Source organism: Acanthochromis polyacanthus, chromosome 14 (assembly GCF_021347895.1).
Source record: "Acanthochromis polyacanthus isolate Apoly-LR-REF ecotype Palm Island chromosome 14, KAUST_Apoly_ChrSc, whole genome shotgun sequence".
Lineage (NCBI taxonomy): Eukaryota > Metazoa > Chordata > Actinopteri > Pomacentridae > Acanthochromis > Acanthochromis polyacanthus.
In genome coordinates, this window is record NC_067126.1 from 21,972,849 (window position 1) to 21,989,546 (window position 16,698).

At 39.4% G+C, this 16,698-nt stretch overlaps 1 protein-coding gene across 1 annotated transcript in view; it reads left to right on the forward strand.

Annotated features, from left to right (window-relative positions):
- hdac4 (histone deacetylase 4) overlaps positions 1-16,698 on the forward strand; it is a 136,184-nt gene that overhangs the window by 36,034 nt on the left and 83,452 nt on the right. The window contains exon 3 of the mRNA XM_022210043.2: positions 14,742-14,804. Coding sequence (XP_022065735.1) covers positions 14,742-14,804 — 63 coding nt within the window. The remainder of the gene's footprint in view (positions 1-14,741; positions 14,805-16,698) is intronic.

Sequence of the window (16,698 nt, forward strand, 5' to 3'; positions counted from 1 at the left end):
ATTAGTTATTGGGGGGTTGTGTTACATTGGAGGCTTGTACAAACTGGACACTTTGTTTAAAAAAAAAACAAAAAAAAAACACCAAACATACAGTACAAATCAGTGCCCAGTATGAATATTAATAATCATACTGCCAGCACAATCCACTCAGCATCAGATTGCTATGTAATCCCACAGTAAACTCTCGCTAAAACCTGAGTGAGTCATTATTATTACAGATAATCCCCTGGTCTGGTTTATGTGACGTGCTGGTGAACGCAGGACTAAACTACACACGCACACGCACTAACACCAATCTGTTTCCAAACTGATTGCATTTCAGCTATTGTCTCAGTTTCAGCAGCCGCACAGATCACAGCACAAAGCAGATGGCTGTTGCGTATAATGTTACCACAAGATTGTTTTAGTCTTATTGATGTGCTGGATGAATGCTGTCAAAGGACTGTCATCAGCTAAATGTATGGCCCAATATTCACTTGCACTTAAGGATGTCAGGGCATTACACACAGTTCCACAGTAAACAGAATCCAGTTTAGAACATGAGCCAAAGATGGACATCTACTCTCAGCAAGGCTGGGCACTGGGAACCCCTTCCAACTTAGAATTAGTTCTAAAGTTTTTATTTCAAAGGAATCATTAGAAAGTTTAAGTTTGAGTCTGCCTGTCGGTTCCTAAACCAACTGTTTGTGTCAGTTTCTGAACAGTGTTCTGCAAACTGCTACTGTTAATCTTCTGATATCAGTCTGTGCCATTAGTCATGTGAGTTCAATACAAGTGTGTGCTCCCATCTTCTAATTCGTTTGTCTTGATAAATTGTGAATCTGGCATCATTCTCAGTCAACATATTTCCCCTGAACTTAGTTGTTGGATTAACAGGTAAATGACACAAATTGTGCGATTGAAACAAATGCTACAATACAATTTACTTAATTTAATTCCTGTTAGATTTATCCGACATAACACGTTACCCATCAGGAGCGCAACCAAAATATCAAAACAATAAAATTTTCATAAAGCTGAGCCACATTGTCACCTTAAATAATAGTCTTCTTCAGTCAATATGTACCTTCTTAGGCAGTATGTTTGGCTACTCCAGGCCTGCATTTGTCAGTTATGTCTTTAAAGCACGCTGACTTTTAAGCACTGTGCTCTAAATATCTCAAACTTTTTGGCCCCTTTCACTCCACCGATTTGCCAATTGCCAACATACACATAAACAGACTGCAAAAGCACAGGAGAGCCAAATACTTGAACTGGGGTTACCATGCTCATCCTTGCTTGCTTTTTAAACAAGCAAAGGAACGCCCTCTCCCCCCCAAACCTCTCCTAGCACCCAAGTCCAGGAGGTGTGCCAAAACCAGCCTAACACTAAACATTCACAGCGCCGGGGAAGAGAAAGCAAACTCTGGGAAGGTACAGGATTGACGTCAGAGAGAGCCACATGTAAGAAATTCCTTCCTAATTACTGGGAATGTGCTGGCTTATTGTATGAAAAATGTTCCAGTTCATATTCATCTTTTAATAGGTGTCTTTTTGTTTTGTACTTCATGGTAACTTTCAGGAGTGTTTTAGTTCTCTGTGTTCTTACACATAAGTCAGCCCTAAAATGTACTGTTGTCTCTATTGACTCCTTTTTTTTTTTCCCCAACCAAGTTACAGTTTTTCCTCCTCCTGCTTCTCCCCTCCTTTTTTCTTCTCCACCTTTGCTTCTGCTCCTCTTCTCCTTCCTTCCTTGCTTGCTTCCTTCCTTCCTTCCTTGCTTGCTTGCTTCCTTCCTTCCTTCCTTCCTTCCTTCCTTTTCTACTAGTGTTGAGGTAGGTATTTTCAAATGACCAAGTGAAACCTCATGCCCACTTCTGCAGGCCCTGTTTTCTGTGTGCTGTAAAGTTGGTGTGTTTGGATTATTTCTGCTGACCCACTGGTCTTGCTGCTACTTTTTTCCTCCTTCCTGGAATGTACTAGAAGGAGGAATACATTATTACACTACGGACTGCTACTCATGGCCTTGTTTTCACAACACTGTAAAACTTGACGGAACTAATTAGGCCTATTGTTGACTGTTGTGGCCCACCTTTACTGAAACTAACACATTAACTGATATAATTAATAACCATACAACTATAACTTGTGTAAGTGTATAATGTTTTTGCAGACACACTACACTTTCATTATAAGAGCATCTCTTCTATTTAATGTTTTCCTGCTCGTAGTGTGCTGACCTTAAATCACCAAGCCTGCATTTCTGCTGCTTCTGAAGGTGACGGATGGCTTGATAACTGACCGCGCTGTGGTAAATGAGCAGTCCTGTCATCCCAGATTAAAGTAATTTCCTTTAGGCAGTCAATAAATGCTACACTATGCTGCAATATGTACTTTGGGGGAATTTTGCAACCTTTTCTGAATGTATGTTCAAATCAAGGTCAGTGTAAAATACATAAAGCATTAGCAAGACACCTTTTATCTTGGTGTATGTATATATATATATATATATATATATATATATACATATATACAACGTTTTAATGTGGCAGAATTGAAGTTTTGCCTGCAGGGCTTTTTCAGGTTTAGCTTTTCTGTCATATCTATTTTTTATTATCTGCAAGTTTCACACTTAACAGTATTTTAAGTAACGCTACTGGTCATTTATTACGTCAGATATTTTACTGACTAAAATTATTGTGATCTTTTGTGAAATTAGTAACAAAAGACCAAATTTAGTATCGATATTTGTTTGAAAATCCTAGTCTGTCATAAAAGCTATTTTTATGTCAAGATTGTGACAAAGCCAAGCAAAAGTGAAATAAAAGGTCTCTACAGTCCGTTTTTAAGGTCCTCTTCAGAGCCATACTGTAGCACTTTAGTTTGAACAGGCAGGGGATTGGCTGAGATGAGTGTAGAGAGTTGATTTAGGAGAAAGGAGTGTGATGGTGAGGTGTGAGTAGGTTTCACACACACAGGGAGGATTTCTGTTGAAAATGGAGATGGGAGGAACTTTGGGATTTATAGAGGCTCCCATATCAACTGGAGGAGTGCCTTTGAAGCCTGTTCTTTCTCCCTCTGGAAGCATTTTAGTAGCGGGGGATAGCTACTGATTTGACACATTCGACTGGATGAAGAGAGAGATGTTGGAACCAAAATGAGTGAGCACACAAGGAGAAGCAGGCCATCACCTGGCGAACAATGGTGATGTTAGCATCTGTCTGTCATATGATTCAGCGCCCATTAAGTTCATTAGTGATTTAGAGTAGAACAAAAACAGGATGCTTGGTTGCAGTAAACCTAGACTACCTCCTGCATGTTTTTTGGGGGGTTGTTTTGCAAATTGTGTGTGTGTGTGGGCATCATTTTTAGATTTTTATAGCCACCATCAACCCAATAAAGCTGCAAACTAACAGATTTCTTTCCATCCTGAGTTTCCAGGGCCTCTTAATGCTGCTGACATTTCTTAAGTGGCTACAACACACAAACTGTAGAGTGTGAAGTGTGCCACCCTAACCCCTGACCTCACCTCATAACCCTACACTCTTGCCAACAGCACCTGAGGCCGGGACAACCCACTCTGACCACCTGTCTTGGCTATTACAGCCTTGTGCTGTCATATAGTTTGCCGAAAAAGAAAAAAACTACCCATAGGAGCAAGAGACTATGACAATGATTGAAAATTGTGAGATAGCTGTCACAAAATGTTAGTCTTTCTCAAACTTTCTTGCATTTTCTTTCTATTTCTTTAACTCTCCTTTTTGTCTCATAATTCTCCTAAGTCAGAACCACAGATAACCAGCAGTTATTGGACAAGTGTTTGCTTTTCTTCACAGGGGAAATATTGGTTTGCACACCATAGAAGTTTCTTTATTGCAATAGTTTTATTGCCAGAAGTAGATGGTGGTGTTGGATAAATCTGTTGGTGGACTTGTGAAGTTGACCATTTTTTCGTACAATTTCTTAAGTGTGTGTTTAAGCAAGCTCATGTTTTTAACAGAACGGGTGTCTATTTGTTTTTATTTTGCCTCAAGCGACAAACAATACTTATTCCTATTATTTGTAAATACTTTACAGTTTAAAGCTGATTTTGAAATAGCATTTCTCATTTTGAAAATCTGATTCTGCCTGATGAGTTGTGGTCTTTGGCGTGTATTGGACTTGCTTTTAAAGGTTTTTGCCAATGTTTATAGTGGTCTGACGTATTAGAGTGGGCATTTAATAAGACTTTAACTTTATTAGCTACAAATGATTAAATTGCCATTTCATATAAACAGGATTCTTTTGTGGTGCAAAATTACAGAGAATTAGCACCACATTTGTACGTCCTTTGAGTTTTCCAGCCTCATTTTTTTAGCATATATTATTGGTTTTATGGCACTTTTACTGTAAGACCAAGTCTTACAAGGTCTCATCAACATTACACAGGCAGTCATTTGAGATCTGATTAACACAGTTATTCACAATATCTGCATCACACCAAACTTTACAGACACCAAAATGCCTAGATACATTCCTCAAAGTTCAGTAAGATGGCAATTGAGCTTAAAGGAGTATGAATATTGGATTTAGATGTTAATTTAATGAATATTAATGTTATGCCTTCATTAACCATAAACTTTACAAAGGCAAATAACCAAATTTGTAGAATGGAATAAGATACTTTCAGTTATTATTTTTGGAAGGCACACCCCATCGTAAAATTCTGTCGTGATCCTCTAATGGTGAGTAAGAGGTAAAGCTCTTCAATTAAAACACAATCTTAAACCAGTTCACAATTCGGTGTCCGTTTTAACAGAATTTCAGAGCTGTGGCTCCATGTTTAGGTAACTACTGCAGTAAACAAGAGTTTTGAATTCCCTTCTCATTTGCAGCTGTGACCGGCTTCTTCTGTGTAGTAACAGTGGTGCAGGTCATGAGTATGAGCAGAATTAGAATTAGCATTGATTCATTAATAGCATTAACAATCCATATGTGATTACTGAGAAACAGAGCTGGGATATTAGAACTGATGGTTACATGTGAAACCTACAGATTATCCACGAGAGATCTGTGCTTCCATGTACAGCAACACTGAGGATATTAAAGGCTTACAAACTGAAAGGGAAATACAGAATGGGATAACAACACCTCCAGAACCAATGCCTCCTCCCACGTTGCAACTCACCATCTCAGGATTGTGTATCTGTTAGCTATTGGGTGGCCCCATTACCATCACAGATCTGTAGAGAAGCATGGGCATGCTGTTGCTTTCATTTTGCCTGCAAACCTACACACAAATGTACACACATAGCCTATAGAGAGTTGCAATGTACGTAATCACAGGCCTCAACAGCATGCACACACGCACATGTACACACACAGTTACATTGATTTAACGTGACTGAACATGTTGGGGATCACACCCATATTCTAGGCATCAACACACACAGAATACACCGCTTGTGAAAACACACTGTAAGACATAAAAGGTGTAATTAACTACAGTTTTTTGAAGCCTAGTGGTGTAGTTAGCATGTCATGTCCAGTTTCTGTTTGTTTCCCTCTTTAAAATACACGCTCAATGTGTGCAAGGGGAAGTTAATGAGCAATAGGATCAGACTGGAACAAAGATGAAGTCGAAACAGAATAATGGGTGATTGTAAATTATTATTTGAGACAGCTCGAGGAAAATACGTGGATTGTTTTTGCATTAACCTTATGATGCCTCAGTTCTGTATTTCAAACTGGTGGTTTTTGTATACAGTGTAGCTGGAGTTGTCAGCACTTTTACTTTAAGAATAGGCCATCATTTCTGCCTCTTTGATTTTTATGTAAAATGAAAAACAAGTTGAGATTTCTTCAGGATATTAAAGGGCTCGGAGACTAAAATTAACACTGTAGAGCCTAGATATCCAGAGTTGTAATCTAACCTGGAGTTTCTCTGAACTTCTTATCCTGAGTGTTTATTAAAAATAGTAGCTCACAAACTAGTGCTGCAATTCGTTGGAAAATGGCAAGATGCTGGTGATCGTAATGTTCAGCGAGAAATCTCACGCAGTCAGTCCCTTTGGAACAGTGTTGTTCTGCAGGCACATACACTACTTTGTCTGAGTGATACAGTCTATTTTTTGAAGTTCATAAAGTATAAAGCAACAGTGCATTAACATTTGAAGAAATTCTTTTTTGTGTGTTTGCTGGAGGGGCTCCTTTTGATGTCAAAAAATTACAGACTATGCGATTTGCCAAGACTTTTGCATTCAGCTGTATATATTACAATATTTGTGACCTGTTGTCTAACCAGTAAGTGGAATCTACCATGTGATGGCCACATGTGTAATGCTCTTACCAACAGAAAGGCTCTTCTCTCTACCCAGTGACCCCTCCACTTCTGTACAGATGTCTCTCTTTTTGTACACTTTCAGGCCTTTCCCAAACGTGCTCGGATAGCAGCCGTCTTATGTGTCACAGGGATCTCCTGTCTCCCTTTGGACTTACCTCATGTTGCCTGCCTGCTGCCAGACCACATGGCCTCTGTTTGTGAACAGTTATTTTGTGTGTGAAGCACTGTGAGAGTGATAGATTGTAGGACCAGACCATCTGACCGAAAATCTCAATTGTCACATTTAACTTGATAACAACAATTATACATGTCCAGTAATAATAATTATCCTGTTTGGTTGCAGGATGAATAGTTACAGATTGTGGACATTCGGCCTGTGCTCCAGATGGACTGGCTTGTTGAACTTCTAGTTAGCTGGGTTGCAGCTACTGTCATTTTAATTAATTGATTTAGCAGTTTTTAAATGCAGCCTTATCTTACATTTAAACACTTCTATTCATTGCCATGTTTTTGATTATATTGTGGATAATTATACACACACTCTATACCCACCTATGCGTTCAATTGTCACAGAGGATACTGAGCCTATCCCAGCTGACAGCAGGCAAGACATGGGATATAGTCTGGACAGGTTGAATAAACATACACTGATCAGGCATAACATTATGACCACTTTCCTAAAATTATTTTGGTCCCCTTTATGCTGCTGAAACTCCTCCGACCCAGTGGGGCATGGACACAAGACCTCTGGGGATGTCACGTGGCACCAGAATGATGGTAATGAATTCTGTTGGTCCTGTGGGTTGCAGGGTGGGACCTACCTGGATCAGGCTTATGCTGAAACTACTGAGCAACTTTTGCAGTGTGTCGGGGTGCATTGTCATGTTGAGGGTGGCAAGTGGCATCAAGGTCTGCTTTTGCTACGGGGTATTAGGGGGTGGCCTGCTTGACCTGCAGTGTTTAGGTGGATGGTACATGTCAAACATCCAAATGAATGTCAGGACTCAAGGCTGTATTATAACAAGATGATCAATGTTATTCACTTCATCTGTCAGTGGTCATAATGTTGTGGCTGATCGGTGTATAAACAGTCATTTGAAAAAGTAGCTATATCACATGTAAACTGTTGTCTTTCTCTCTCTTTCACTCTCTTTTTTTAAATACATATTTTGAGAGGCAAACATTTGATCATCATGGTGTATATGTGCAGCAACAGAAGAAAATGTAGCTTTCTTCAATCATTTATTCAACAAAGTTATCCATACAGTTCTTGTTCTTGTCCTGTACTTACTTTTACACATGACTGTAGTAGCTACGCACAAACACATGATGTATGTTTACTGTAAACACCTAAATTGTCTTGCTTTGTCTAGTTAATACCCACAGAGTCACACAAATATATAGCAGTACACAGACAGACACATGTACAAAAACGCCCAGTGGTAGAAATAAGGTCAAATGCTGTGGTTTGTCTTGTAGGTTTAAAATGCCCAGAGGAAGTGCTGGGTAGTTGGTAAACATGGCCGCAACACCAACAAGTGGTTTTTAGCAATGCAATGGTAAGAAGCTATTCGTGGGTCTCGTGCTGCACATAGGAGGAGTCAAAAAACATCCAGAATTGCTTTTCTGTGTTTGATTCACATTACAAACATGGAATGCCACCTTTTCATGTGTAGTAAGGAGTGAGCTACATGAGAGGACATAATGATGTGAAAAACCCAAAATGCTGCTATTTTGCCGTCACATCTTGGCTTTAAACACAAGTTTGGTTTGGACGGATGGTATGACTTGTACTGGTTGACTAACATGGGATTTTTCAGGTTGAAGTTAGCCAGTATTACTGTTTTTTTGGTGCTTTTTACATTTGTTTTTTTAGCTGCAATAGAGATAAACAGAAAATGACAAAAAAAAAGACAAGGAGACAAGGCCCTACTAACTGAGAATGGACACCTTAACCTTTATACTACAGACCCACAGAAGATACTGATCAGTACCATTAATGAATAACAGTAACAACAGTCTAGATACAGAATCCTTAACATTTGTATATTAGTTATATTTTTTCATTTTTAAGAATTTGACCGAGTTACACAGCGATATAGAATTTAGTTGAAAGCTCAGTATTCTGTGGTGGAAAACTTCACACAAAGTGGAAAAAAGGTCAGAAAATTCAGTGAGAGCATTTTTTAAAAGCCTGTATTTCAACGTTTTCAATTTATTAGTCAAGCTCTAATCCACAGGGTTATCTGTGAATACTGTACTAATGGCAATTGGAATAAACCACTGGTCCTGTATTTTCTCTCTTTCTGCATCAGTGCGCTGATGCAAACTAACAACATGAGTAAAACTGTATAGAAATGACCACAGATGTTGCAACTTAATCTTCAAGGGAAATACTTTGTCATCAACGCTAATTATTGCATTCGAGATTTGGTAATTGCGGTAATTTAAGGTGCTGTTATTCACAAAGAAGCAGGAGGTATTTTGACAGCAAGGCCTATATGGCAATGTTGTTCAAGGGTTGGACGCCACACAGAATTAGCTCTTCAGTTTAGGGAGACTTCTTGTCGTGTTCCTGTTCATCTTTTTTAAGAAGCACTTACGACTAGCATCACAGGAACAGATTATTTCAAGCAGAACTTAAACCTTCTTGAGGAAACTGACTTGAAGAAAGAGACAATTTTCTATACTAAAGGCAGAAATTTCAAGTTGATCTGGAAAAAAGTCAGTCACACGATAGATATCTCATTTTGGAATGAATCTCTTCATATGCTGGCTTCCCAGCAGATTATCTTGTGGTTTAGAGTGGCGGTGACAGGTTGGCGTTGCTGGCACACTCTCAGACTGGCTCAGAGTTTGGTTGTAGCAGAAGGGCAATTTTGGTGGAGCCTCAGCAGACAGGATGGCATAGTTGGCAGAGAGGAGGGTGGCAGAGTTTTGACGCCGATATCGAGGGCTCGGAATACACCAGACTGAGTTGTAGTGGACCAAACAGGTTTGTGTGACTGGCACGCTGTCGTGATGACTGCCATTCAGGTGGAGAGAAAAGTGGCCCAAAACAAGACAGCTTGGCACTTCCACGGTGTAGCAGGAGGAAAGGTGTGTGCTACTAAACATGTTCAACCACACTGGCTGCCTTTGTCTAAGAGTGTGTTTTTCTGAATCTTCATGTATTCTCTCTGTGTTTTTTCTTGCATTGTGGAAGGGTACTCCTCAGCATTGTACACCGGGTGTGTATCCACTGAACCAGACACTCCTGCTTCCTGCTATCCTCTGAGCCAACTTGTCATCTTGCCAGGCATCGGTATCTTGGCACTCCCCCTCTTCCTTTTCCATGCGGTGATCACGTATGTCTATCCACAAGGAAGTCTGTCGACACATCTAGGCTTTTACAAATGGGATATGACACATGGAAAAAGAGCAAATCACTTTTCTCCCTGAGCTTGGAGGCACACATGTACTTTTTCAGAGCATATATTTATTTTGACTGACCGCATGTATATTCCTAAATGTCACTGGGGAATATTCTTAACTTTTGCTGAGAGGCTTGCATATGACAGAGGTCAAACAGGCCAACACATTAAAGTATCTATCACATGGCATTCTCTGTAACTGTGCTGCACATCTCCACGCAGCAGTAACACCCTGCAGGACAGTACTTACTTTAATAATAACCATATGCCGTATACAGTACAGTACATTATGATGCCCATCCTCTAAAGACTGTATAAAAACCATTAGTCGTATAAAATGTGTCATATCCCTTCTTAACACTATTAAACTTTCAAAACTGCCTCTTGTTATGGTTTAATTTTCCCACTAAAACCTTCTGCCATTCCAAGTGCTCCTCTTTCCTGTCTGCAACACTGCCAACACAGCGAGAGCTCGGACCACAGGATGAGCTGTAAGTGGCAGTGAACCTCTCTGCCTCATCTCTCTTGAACTTTATCTCTTGTTACCACCATAACTGCAGATAACAGTTGTACTGTAGAGAGGACAACTATTCAATAAAACTCTGAGGCAACGAGTGACATGATTTGGACAGCACGGATAAGTACCGTGTTTAAAGTGGACAAAAGTGCTTTGCAGATAAATGTGCGAGTGTCCACATGCTGTGTTCTCCAGCCGACTGTGTATACAGGCACTCTGTCCATTATGGTGGCTGGTAATCAGGAGTGAGACGAGAGCAAGGCAAGGGAATTAGACCAGTGCTTGGCTAGAGGATACTGTCACCAGAATAGCTTTCCAGATGTAACCCATTGATTAGCCAATTAAAGTCCCAGTTCTGAACATTTTTTACACAGTCACAGTATAGTGCAAAGTAGCAGATCTGTCATCCTTTAAACAATAAAATGACAGAATTTTAAAGTATCAAGGTGTACAAATGTACTGTTTTTAGTGGATTGTCTGGTAAAAAAAATCTAATGCTTAAATATCCTTCTTTTTTATATATTCTTCCATTTATTGATGATTTAGAACATGTTCTGAAAATCAAGCAGGGAAATTGCTTTTGAGAGCAGCAACACAAAAGCCGACATTACTCAATTTGCAAGTGTGAACTGGACAACATTATCAAATCCTGAAACCGTCAGGATTTTTCGCTTGATAGATGACTGTCATGAATACTGAGAGATCCGAGTTGTCAGCGGATAGATGTTTCATCTTTTTGAGCATCAGAATGCTTGTTTTATCTACTGTTTTTCCCAAATCTCCCGGTTACTGCATGTATTGGATAATGCTCGTCTACAGAGATGAGCAGTACTCATCAACAAATAAGAATGTAAACAGTGGGGGCAGTGTTGGTATTCGGCTGACATGTTTTGTTTTTTCCCCCCTGGGCTGCTACTGAGTATTAATGATTAAGAAGACCGTTTATACATAGATTTGCTCTAGATTTATATGTTCTAGTGTCAAAATGTAGTATTGACACTCCAAGACAAAAATACATTAACATGCTTTTGTTTTTTATGTTTTATGTACGCTGGAAGAAAAGAAAACTGTTGCACATTTATCCTTCAGTGTTAATAGGCTGTTACCAAAATATCACATTTTGAAATTAATTTATTTTATTGGGAATTGGATGAAAAACGTAGCAGTACCAATCATTAAGTAAATAGTAAATATCCGATCTAATAATTGGCAAGACCAATAATCCAGTAACCTCTCAGCAGACCTCGTCTTGATCTGCAGTAAATAGAATGTACAATAGACTCCAGGCAACAACACTGGCTGAACATGATGAAGAGAAACTGACTTGTTGCTGTTGGTGCTTTCTTTTTTCATTTTGTATATTTCTGTCCTCATCTCATTAACAATTCTAATCTCCTGATGTTATATACTGCTTTTTTTTTCTCCACGCAAGGCCATTCAGTTTGTTGTCTATGGTCTGTTTGGCAGTTATCAGCGGCCTTGAATGCAGCAGAATATAGTAACGATATCTAGCATCGTGACCACCTGTAAGCTGTTAAACTTAAATGTATTCAGATTATGAGATATACAAGCTGTTTAAATGTAGTGCTGTTATTTATAACACAAGGATTAAAAGGACACAGGTCTTTATCTGTGCAAGAGTGTCTCTCTCTGCATATTTGTTTGTTCCCATGGTTGCCATGGAGACGTTCTCTCATCGTCGTGTGTTAGGGCAGAGTACTTGACCTGCCTTCCTGCCCAGGCGTTAGAGGTCATAGTGGTCGCAGTCGACAACCTATAAAAGTGCCCGGTTTCCATGAGATACGTTTCCTGTACACACAGATAAATATACACGTGCACGTACTGTCTTCCTTGTGTATTTCGACATTGTGTGGCCTTGCATTAACACGCACATCAGCAACTCAGTTTTTCCATCGCACTCCTTTTCTTTGTCGGCGACTCTGTCGTCATGAGTCATGCAAAGGATTTTGGGGAGGACCAAAGATAAAGATGAAAAATGAGGTGATGGCTGTCATTGTAACAGAGGGAAGATGCACTGTGCTCTCTTGCAATTACAACTCTTTCTTTGTGTGTGTTTGAGTGTGTGATTGCTTGGACTGTGTCTTGCCCATCAAGCTCTGGTGTCGTCTTTCTGCCATCTGCCACTGCCACCCTACTGACATGAACGCACAAGCATACACGCATGCAGACGTACACACACATACTGTATGCAGCTTTCTTATAATACTCTGTTCATTCAAAACCCTCTTCTCTTCTCTTCTCTTCTCTTCTTCTCTTCTCTTCTCTTCTCTTCTCTTCTCTTCTCTTCTCTTCTCTTCTCTTCTCTTCTCTTCTCTTCTCTTCTCTTCTCTTCTCTTCTCTTCTCTTCTCTTCTCTTCTCTTCTCAGGTTTTTGTTTGTTTATGTTTTCATGATATGGGTTCTTAGTATCTAATGTTTGATAAAGAAACAAAGGAAGCAGGCTTTGCTCGGAATATGAAATTCCAGAAAAGCATGGGGTGTGCGTTTGTGTGTATGAAATGAATATTTAATTCAACCCCTCCCTCCATCATGTATTAATCATGGAGCAGTCTGCTTAGGCTGAAAATAGCGCCTAGCAACCCAGAAAAACAAAATCCATAGTAGTTGTGGGTATGTCATGTGCTGCTGCTCGTTCATGTGTGACACAGCACATGGTCTCCGTTCACATTTTCCTTTCTCTCACATGAGGTTTCCTTTCCTCGTGTCTGTCTCCACTGATGCAGAAGTGATGCCGATGAAGACATATTTCCAATCATGCTTTAGATTTGCTTTATGGTTTGCGAAGCGCTGATGTCTTTAAAATGTTTATTCGTTTCAGGCTTCGACAATATTTTTGTTGTGTAGCACACGCTTTAACTGAACTCCGACAGCCTGCTGTTGTCTTCACTGACACCCACTGAGTGTAGACACAGTTAGAAATATGCAACTTTCAGGAGTTTTCTTCCTGAAAGTGGTGATAATTGCAGGATTACTGACCCCATCATTCCTTCATGCTGCCAATCTTAAAGCTAAAGTGAAGTAGGCTGAGTGATTGCATAATTTCAGCTCAGCTATGTGCGGGGTAGACAGAAACTTGGTGTAGAGATTCAACAAAAGAGCTTAAAATTAAGCACATCAGGTACAAGAGTGACAGGTAACAAACTGGCTGAGTGTCACTCAGAAGCTGAAATTTGGTGTATGTTAGCAAGCCTAACAATTCAGTCCAGAGGGCTAATTATAGCAGGCTTTGTGTCCAGTGCAGTCACACACGGATAGGTTATTGAAATGGCTTCGCTCCATCAAATTGATTTTACAAACAATGATCGTGAGTTGATGACATTTTAATTTAAAGATATTTTCACCCACTATGTGAACTCATAGCACTTTTTCATACAGTAAAGCAACACGATGTCAAGGTAACCAGGTTCTTTCAAGTCCTAACAGTACATTTCCACTTGATGTTGGCTCAGATGAACTTGTGATTGTTTCGCTAAAGATGAATCAGAACACCCAAGCTAATAATGGCTGCAAGAGCTGGATGAATCTTTGTCTTCAGTTATGATAAATACTAAATTTACATTTATGTTAACTTACCCACCTGTCTCTAAAAGTAGGGGGGCAAAAAGGATGAAGTTCCTGCATCTCATCAGTTCATCTGATGTCCAAATGTGCACCCTGAAGTTAGACTAAAAGCCAGCACTGCCTCATTTTTTTGTTTCTTTCACTTTGCCTGAATACCCCCCATGTCCATGCATAGCGTATGGAGAATTGCAAGCAAATCACAGGCCTCAACATCATGCACACACACGCAAAAAAAATACCAACTGTCCTTATACTTTCTTGACCACATTGCTAATGTTGTGTGGGACATGCCAGACCCAAGATGGCAAGAGTATATTATAGCTTCTATTGGTAACGTGGTTACAGGTGACACTAGGTCACATTGTGACAAATTTAAAAAAAAAACCCCAATGTGTTCCATTCACTTTGACCTTTCAGAAACAAGTTAATTATGAAGAGAATGGTGATTAAGGACCATGGTCCTCGACATGCTTTAAACCTAGTTCTAAACTTGCAAACTTCTAAACCATATGAACCTGTTTTGATCCCTCAGACATGAGCTGGAAGTGTTCTTTGCATAGTGAGAGTTAATCTTCTGACTGAAGAATAGAAAAGCACTTATAAAATTATTACCAAGTATAACAAGCCTAATGTTTATCAGATCCTTTTAACACTGTGAAAAGTGACATCTTCCTTGTGAATGCCGCCTTCTTGAGTTGTTTTGTACTTTTTTTTTTTTTTTACCACAGACTTCACTTATCCAGATTTCATAAGCATCTGGGTCCACGTCTGCTGTCTCTAATGAGGCTCACAGAAATGACTGAAATGAATCATATCAGCCTTTATCCAGTATTTCATAATCTAGTCATACAGAATTGTTTAAAGTTTATTTTGATAGTAACTATGTTGATATGATCATATTTAACCCAACTTTTCTTACTCTCTGACAGGTGGATTGACCAGCAAGGAGCAGCCTCTGGAGCTTCTCAAACCAACTTCGCACAACCATTTTGGTAGGACCTCTATGTGTGTATATTTCTGTGTGTGAGCTGTATATGGACTGATAAATTAGTGGTTTTCAGTCTTGTTGTTGTGATCGTTGGGACACAAATGCTTTTCATTTGTCACATTCGAATCAATGCTAAAACCTGAAAACCTGAGTGGAAATGAAACTAGAGCACATTACAAAGAGATTTACCAGTAGACTGAATCTTTTTTGAACTCATTAAGTAATTTCATGAAAAAAAGTGGTTAAACCACTGCATTGATTCAGTAATGACCATCTGCTGCCTTAAACACACATATGATGCTCAAATTAATCATGTGGATTTTTGCCGGTCAGTTGACTTTCATATCATAGATGTCTTTAGATTTTGTGTGAGTAGAGGAAAAGACTTTTCCTTGGCCTTAATTTGAATACTTTTCCTTGTTTCTGTATTGTATTTATACCACTACTAACTCCAGTGGTTTCCTCCTCATAGACTCCTCAGAAATACTCTCGGTGAGAGCTGAGTGATTGATCCAGTCATATATTAGTGTGTGATGCACCACAGGTGATTACAGAACTCTACTGCTCAATGGGGGATTTCGTGATACTGTGGTTACCCTTCCTTGCTAATGTATGGCTTAAGAATACACTCTGTCAGTGTCTGTTTATGAGGAAACTTATCATTTTGTCTAAAGCATGTAATCATTTCCACCAGCTGACGTTGCGTGTTGTTTTTAGTACATGACAATGTATTATTCAGTGGTCGACTCCGTTTGGCGTTTGCACAGTCTATGTCAGCGCACATTTGCGCTTACGTGAACGTGCATGTAAACGGAGGAATTTTTTTTAGGGTTTCACGTTCTTGTTGACAGGATGATCACGCCACATCAGCATGTCATCAACCCACAAGCGGTATGTTTGTCCCATGTGGCAGCAGGAAACGCTTATGCAGCAGTGATGTCACAGCTATGGGTGCCAGGACTTGGAGATGTAGGCTGTTAATGGCATGTTTTAATGACTGCAAGGGTGACACATGTAATGGCATAAACACACAGACAGATGTTTGCACATACAGCATTGTGTAAAAGTTTTAAGCACCCTAGATGTTTAGATGCTTCTCCTTTATGCAGTACCATGAAGGAGACGTCTGATCGGTCCCAAATTCATTGTGAGCCCGCACAGACAGTCAGAATGAAAAAGAACTATCATTGGTAACAAGAACTCGTCCTGCAACAGATGGTATAGCCCCCACAGAGCCCTGGTCTCAACATAATGGAATCAGTTGGAGATTACATGAAAAGACAGAAGACACTGAGACAGCCTGAATCCACAGAAGAGAAGTGACTCTTCAAGATGCTTTCAACAGCCGAACTCCCAAGTACCTTGAAAAAGTCCATGTGAGTGTATATACACAAGTCGATCTAAGTCTAAGAAAAGGTGGTGTTTTAAAGGTAAAAGGTGGTAGCACCAAATATTGACTTGATTTAGCTATTTTTTTGTTTACTTTTCTTTGTTGGAATTATTATTTGAGTTATTTGGGACATTATTTTTGAAGGCATGTTCATTTAACTTTTAGTGCCTTAAATCTTTGCACACTACTGAATAACACATACAGACACATGCAAAACATATCATAGATTATAGGGTTCATATGGACTCTTTTTATATATTTTATTAACAAATGCACACATTCATGGTCTTTAAAGACTGGGTTTATCAATAATGTAGATGCATAAAGTTTAAACTCTCTTTGAAATTCCTCTCTTCATCTATGCTGAAAAAAGATTTTAAAATAAAATAATGGATTTAGACTTGGATACTTACACACGTGGACAAAATTGTTGGTACCCCTCAGTTAAAGAAGGAAAAACCCACAATTCTCACAGAAATCACTTGAAACTCACAAAAGTAACAATAAA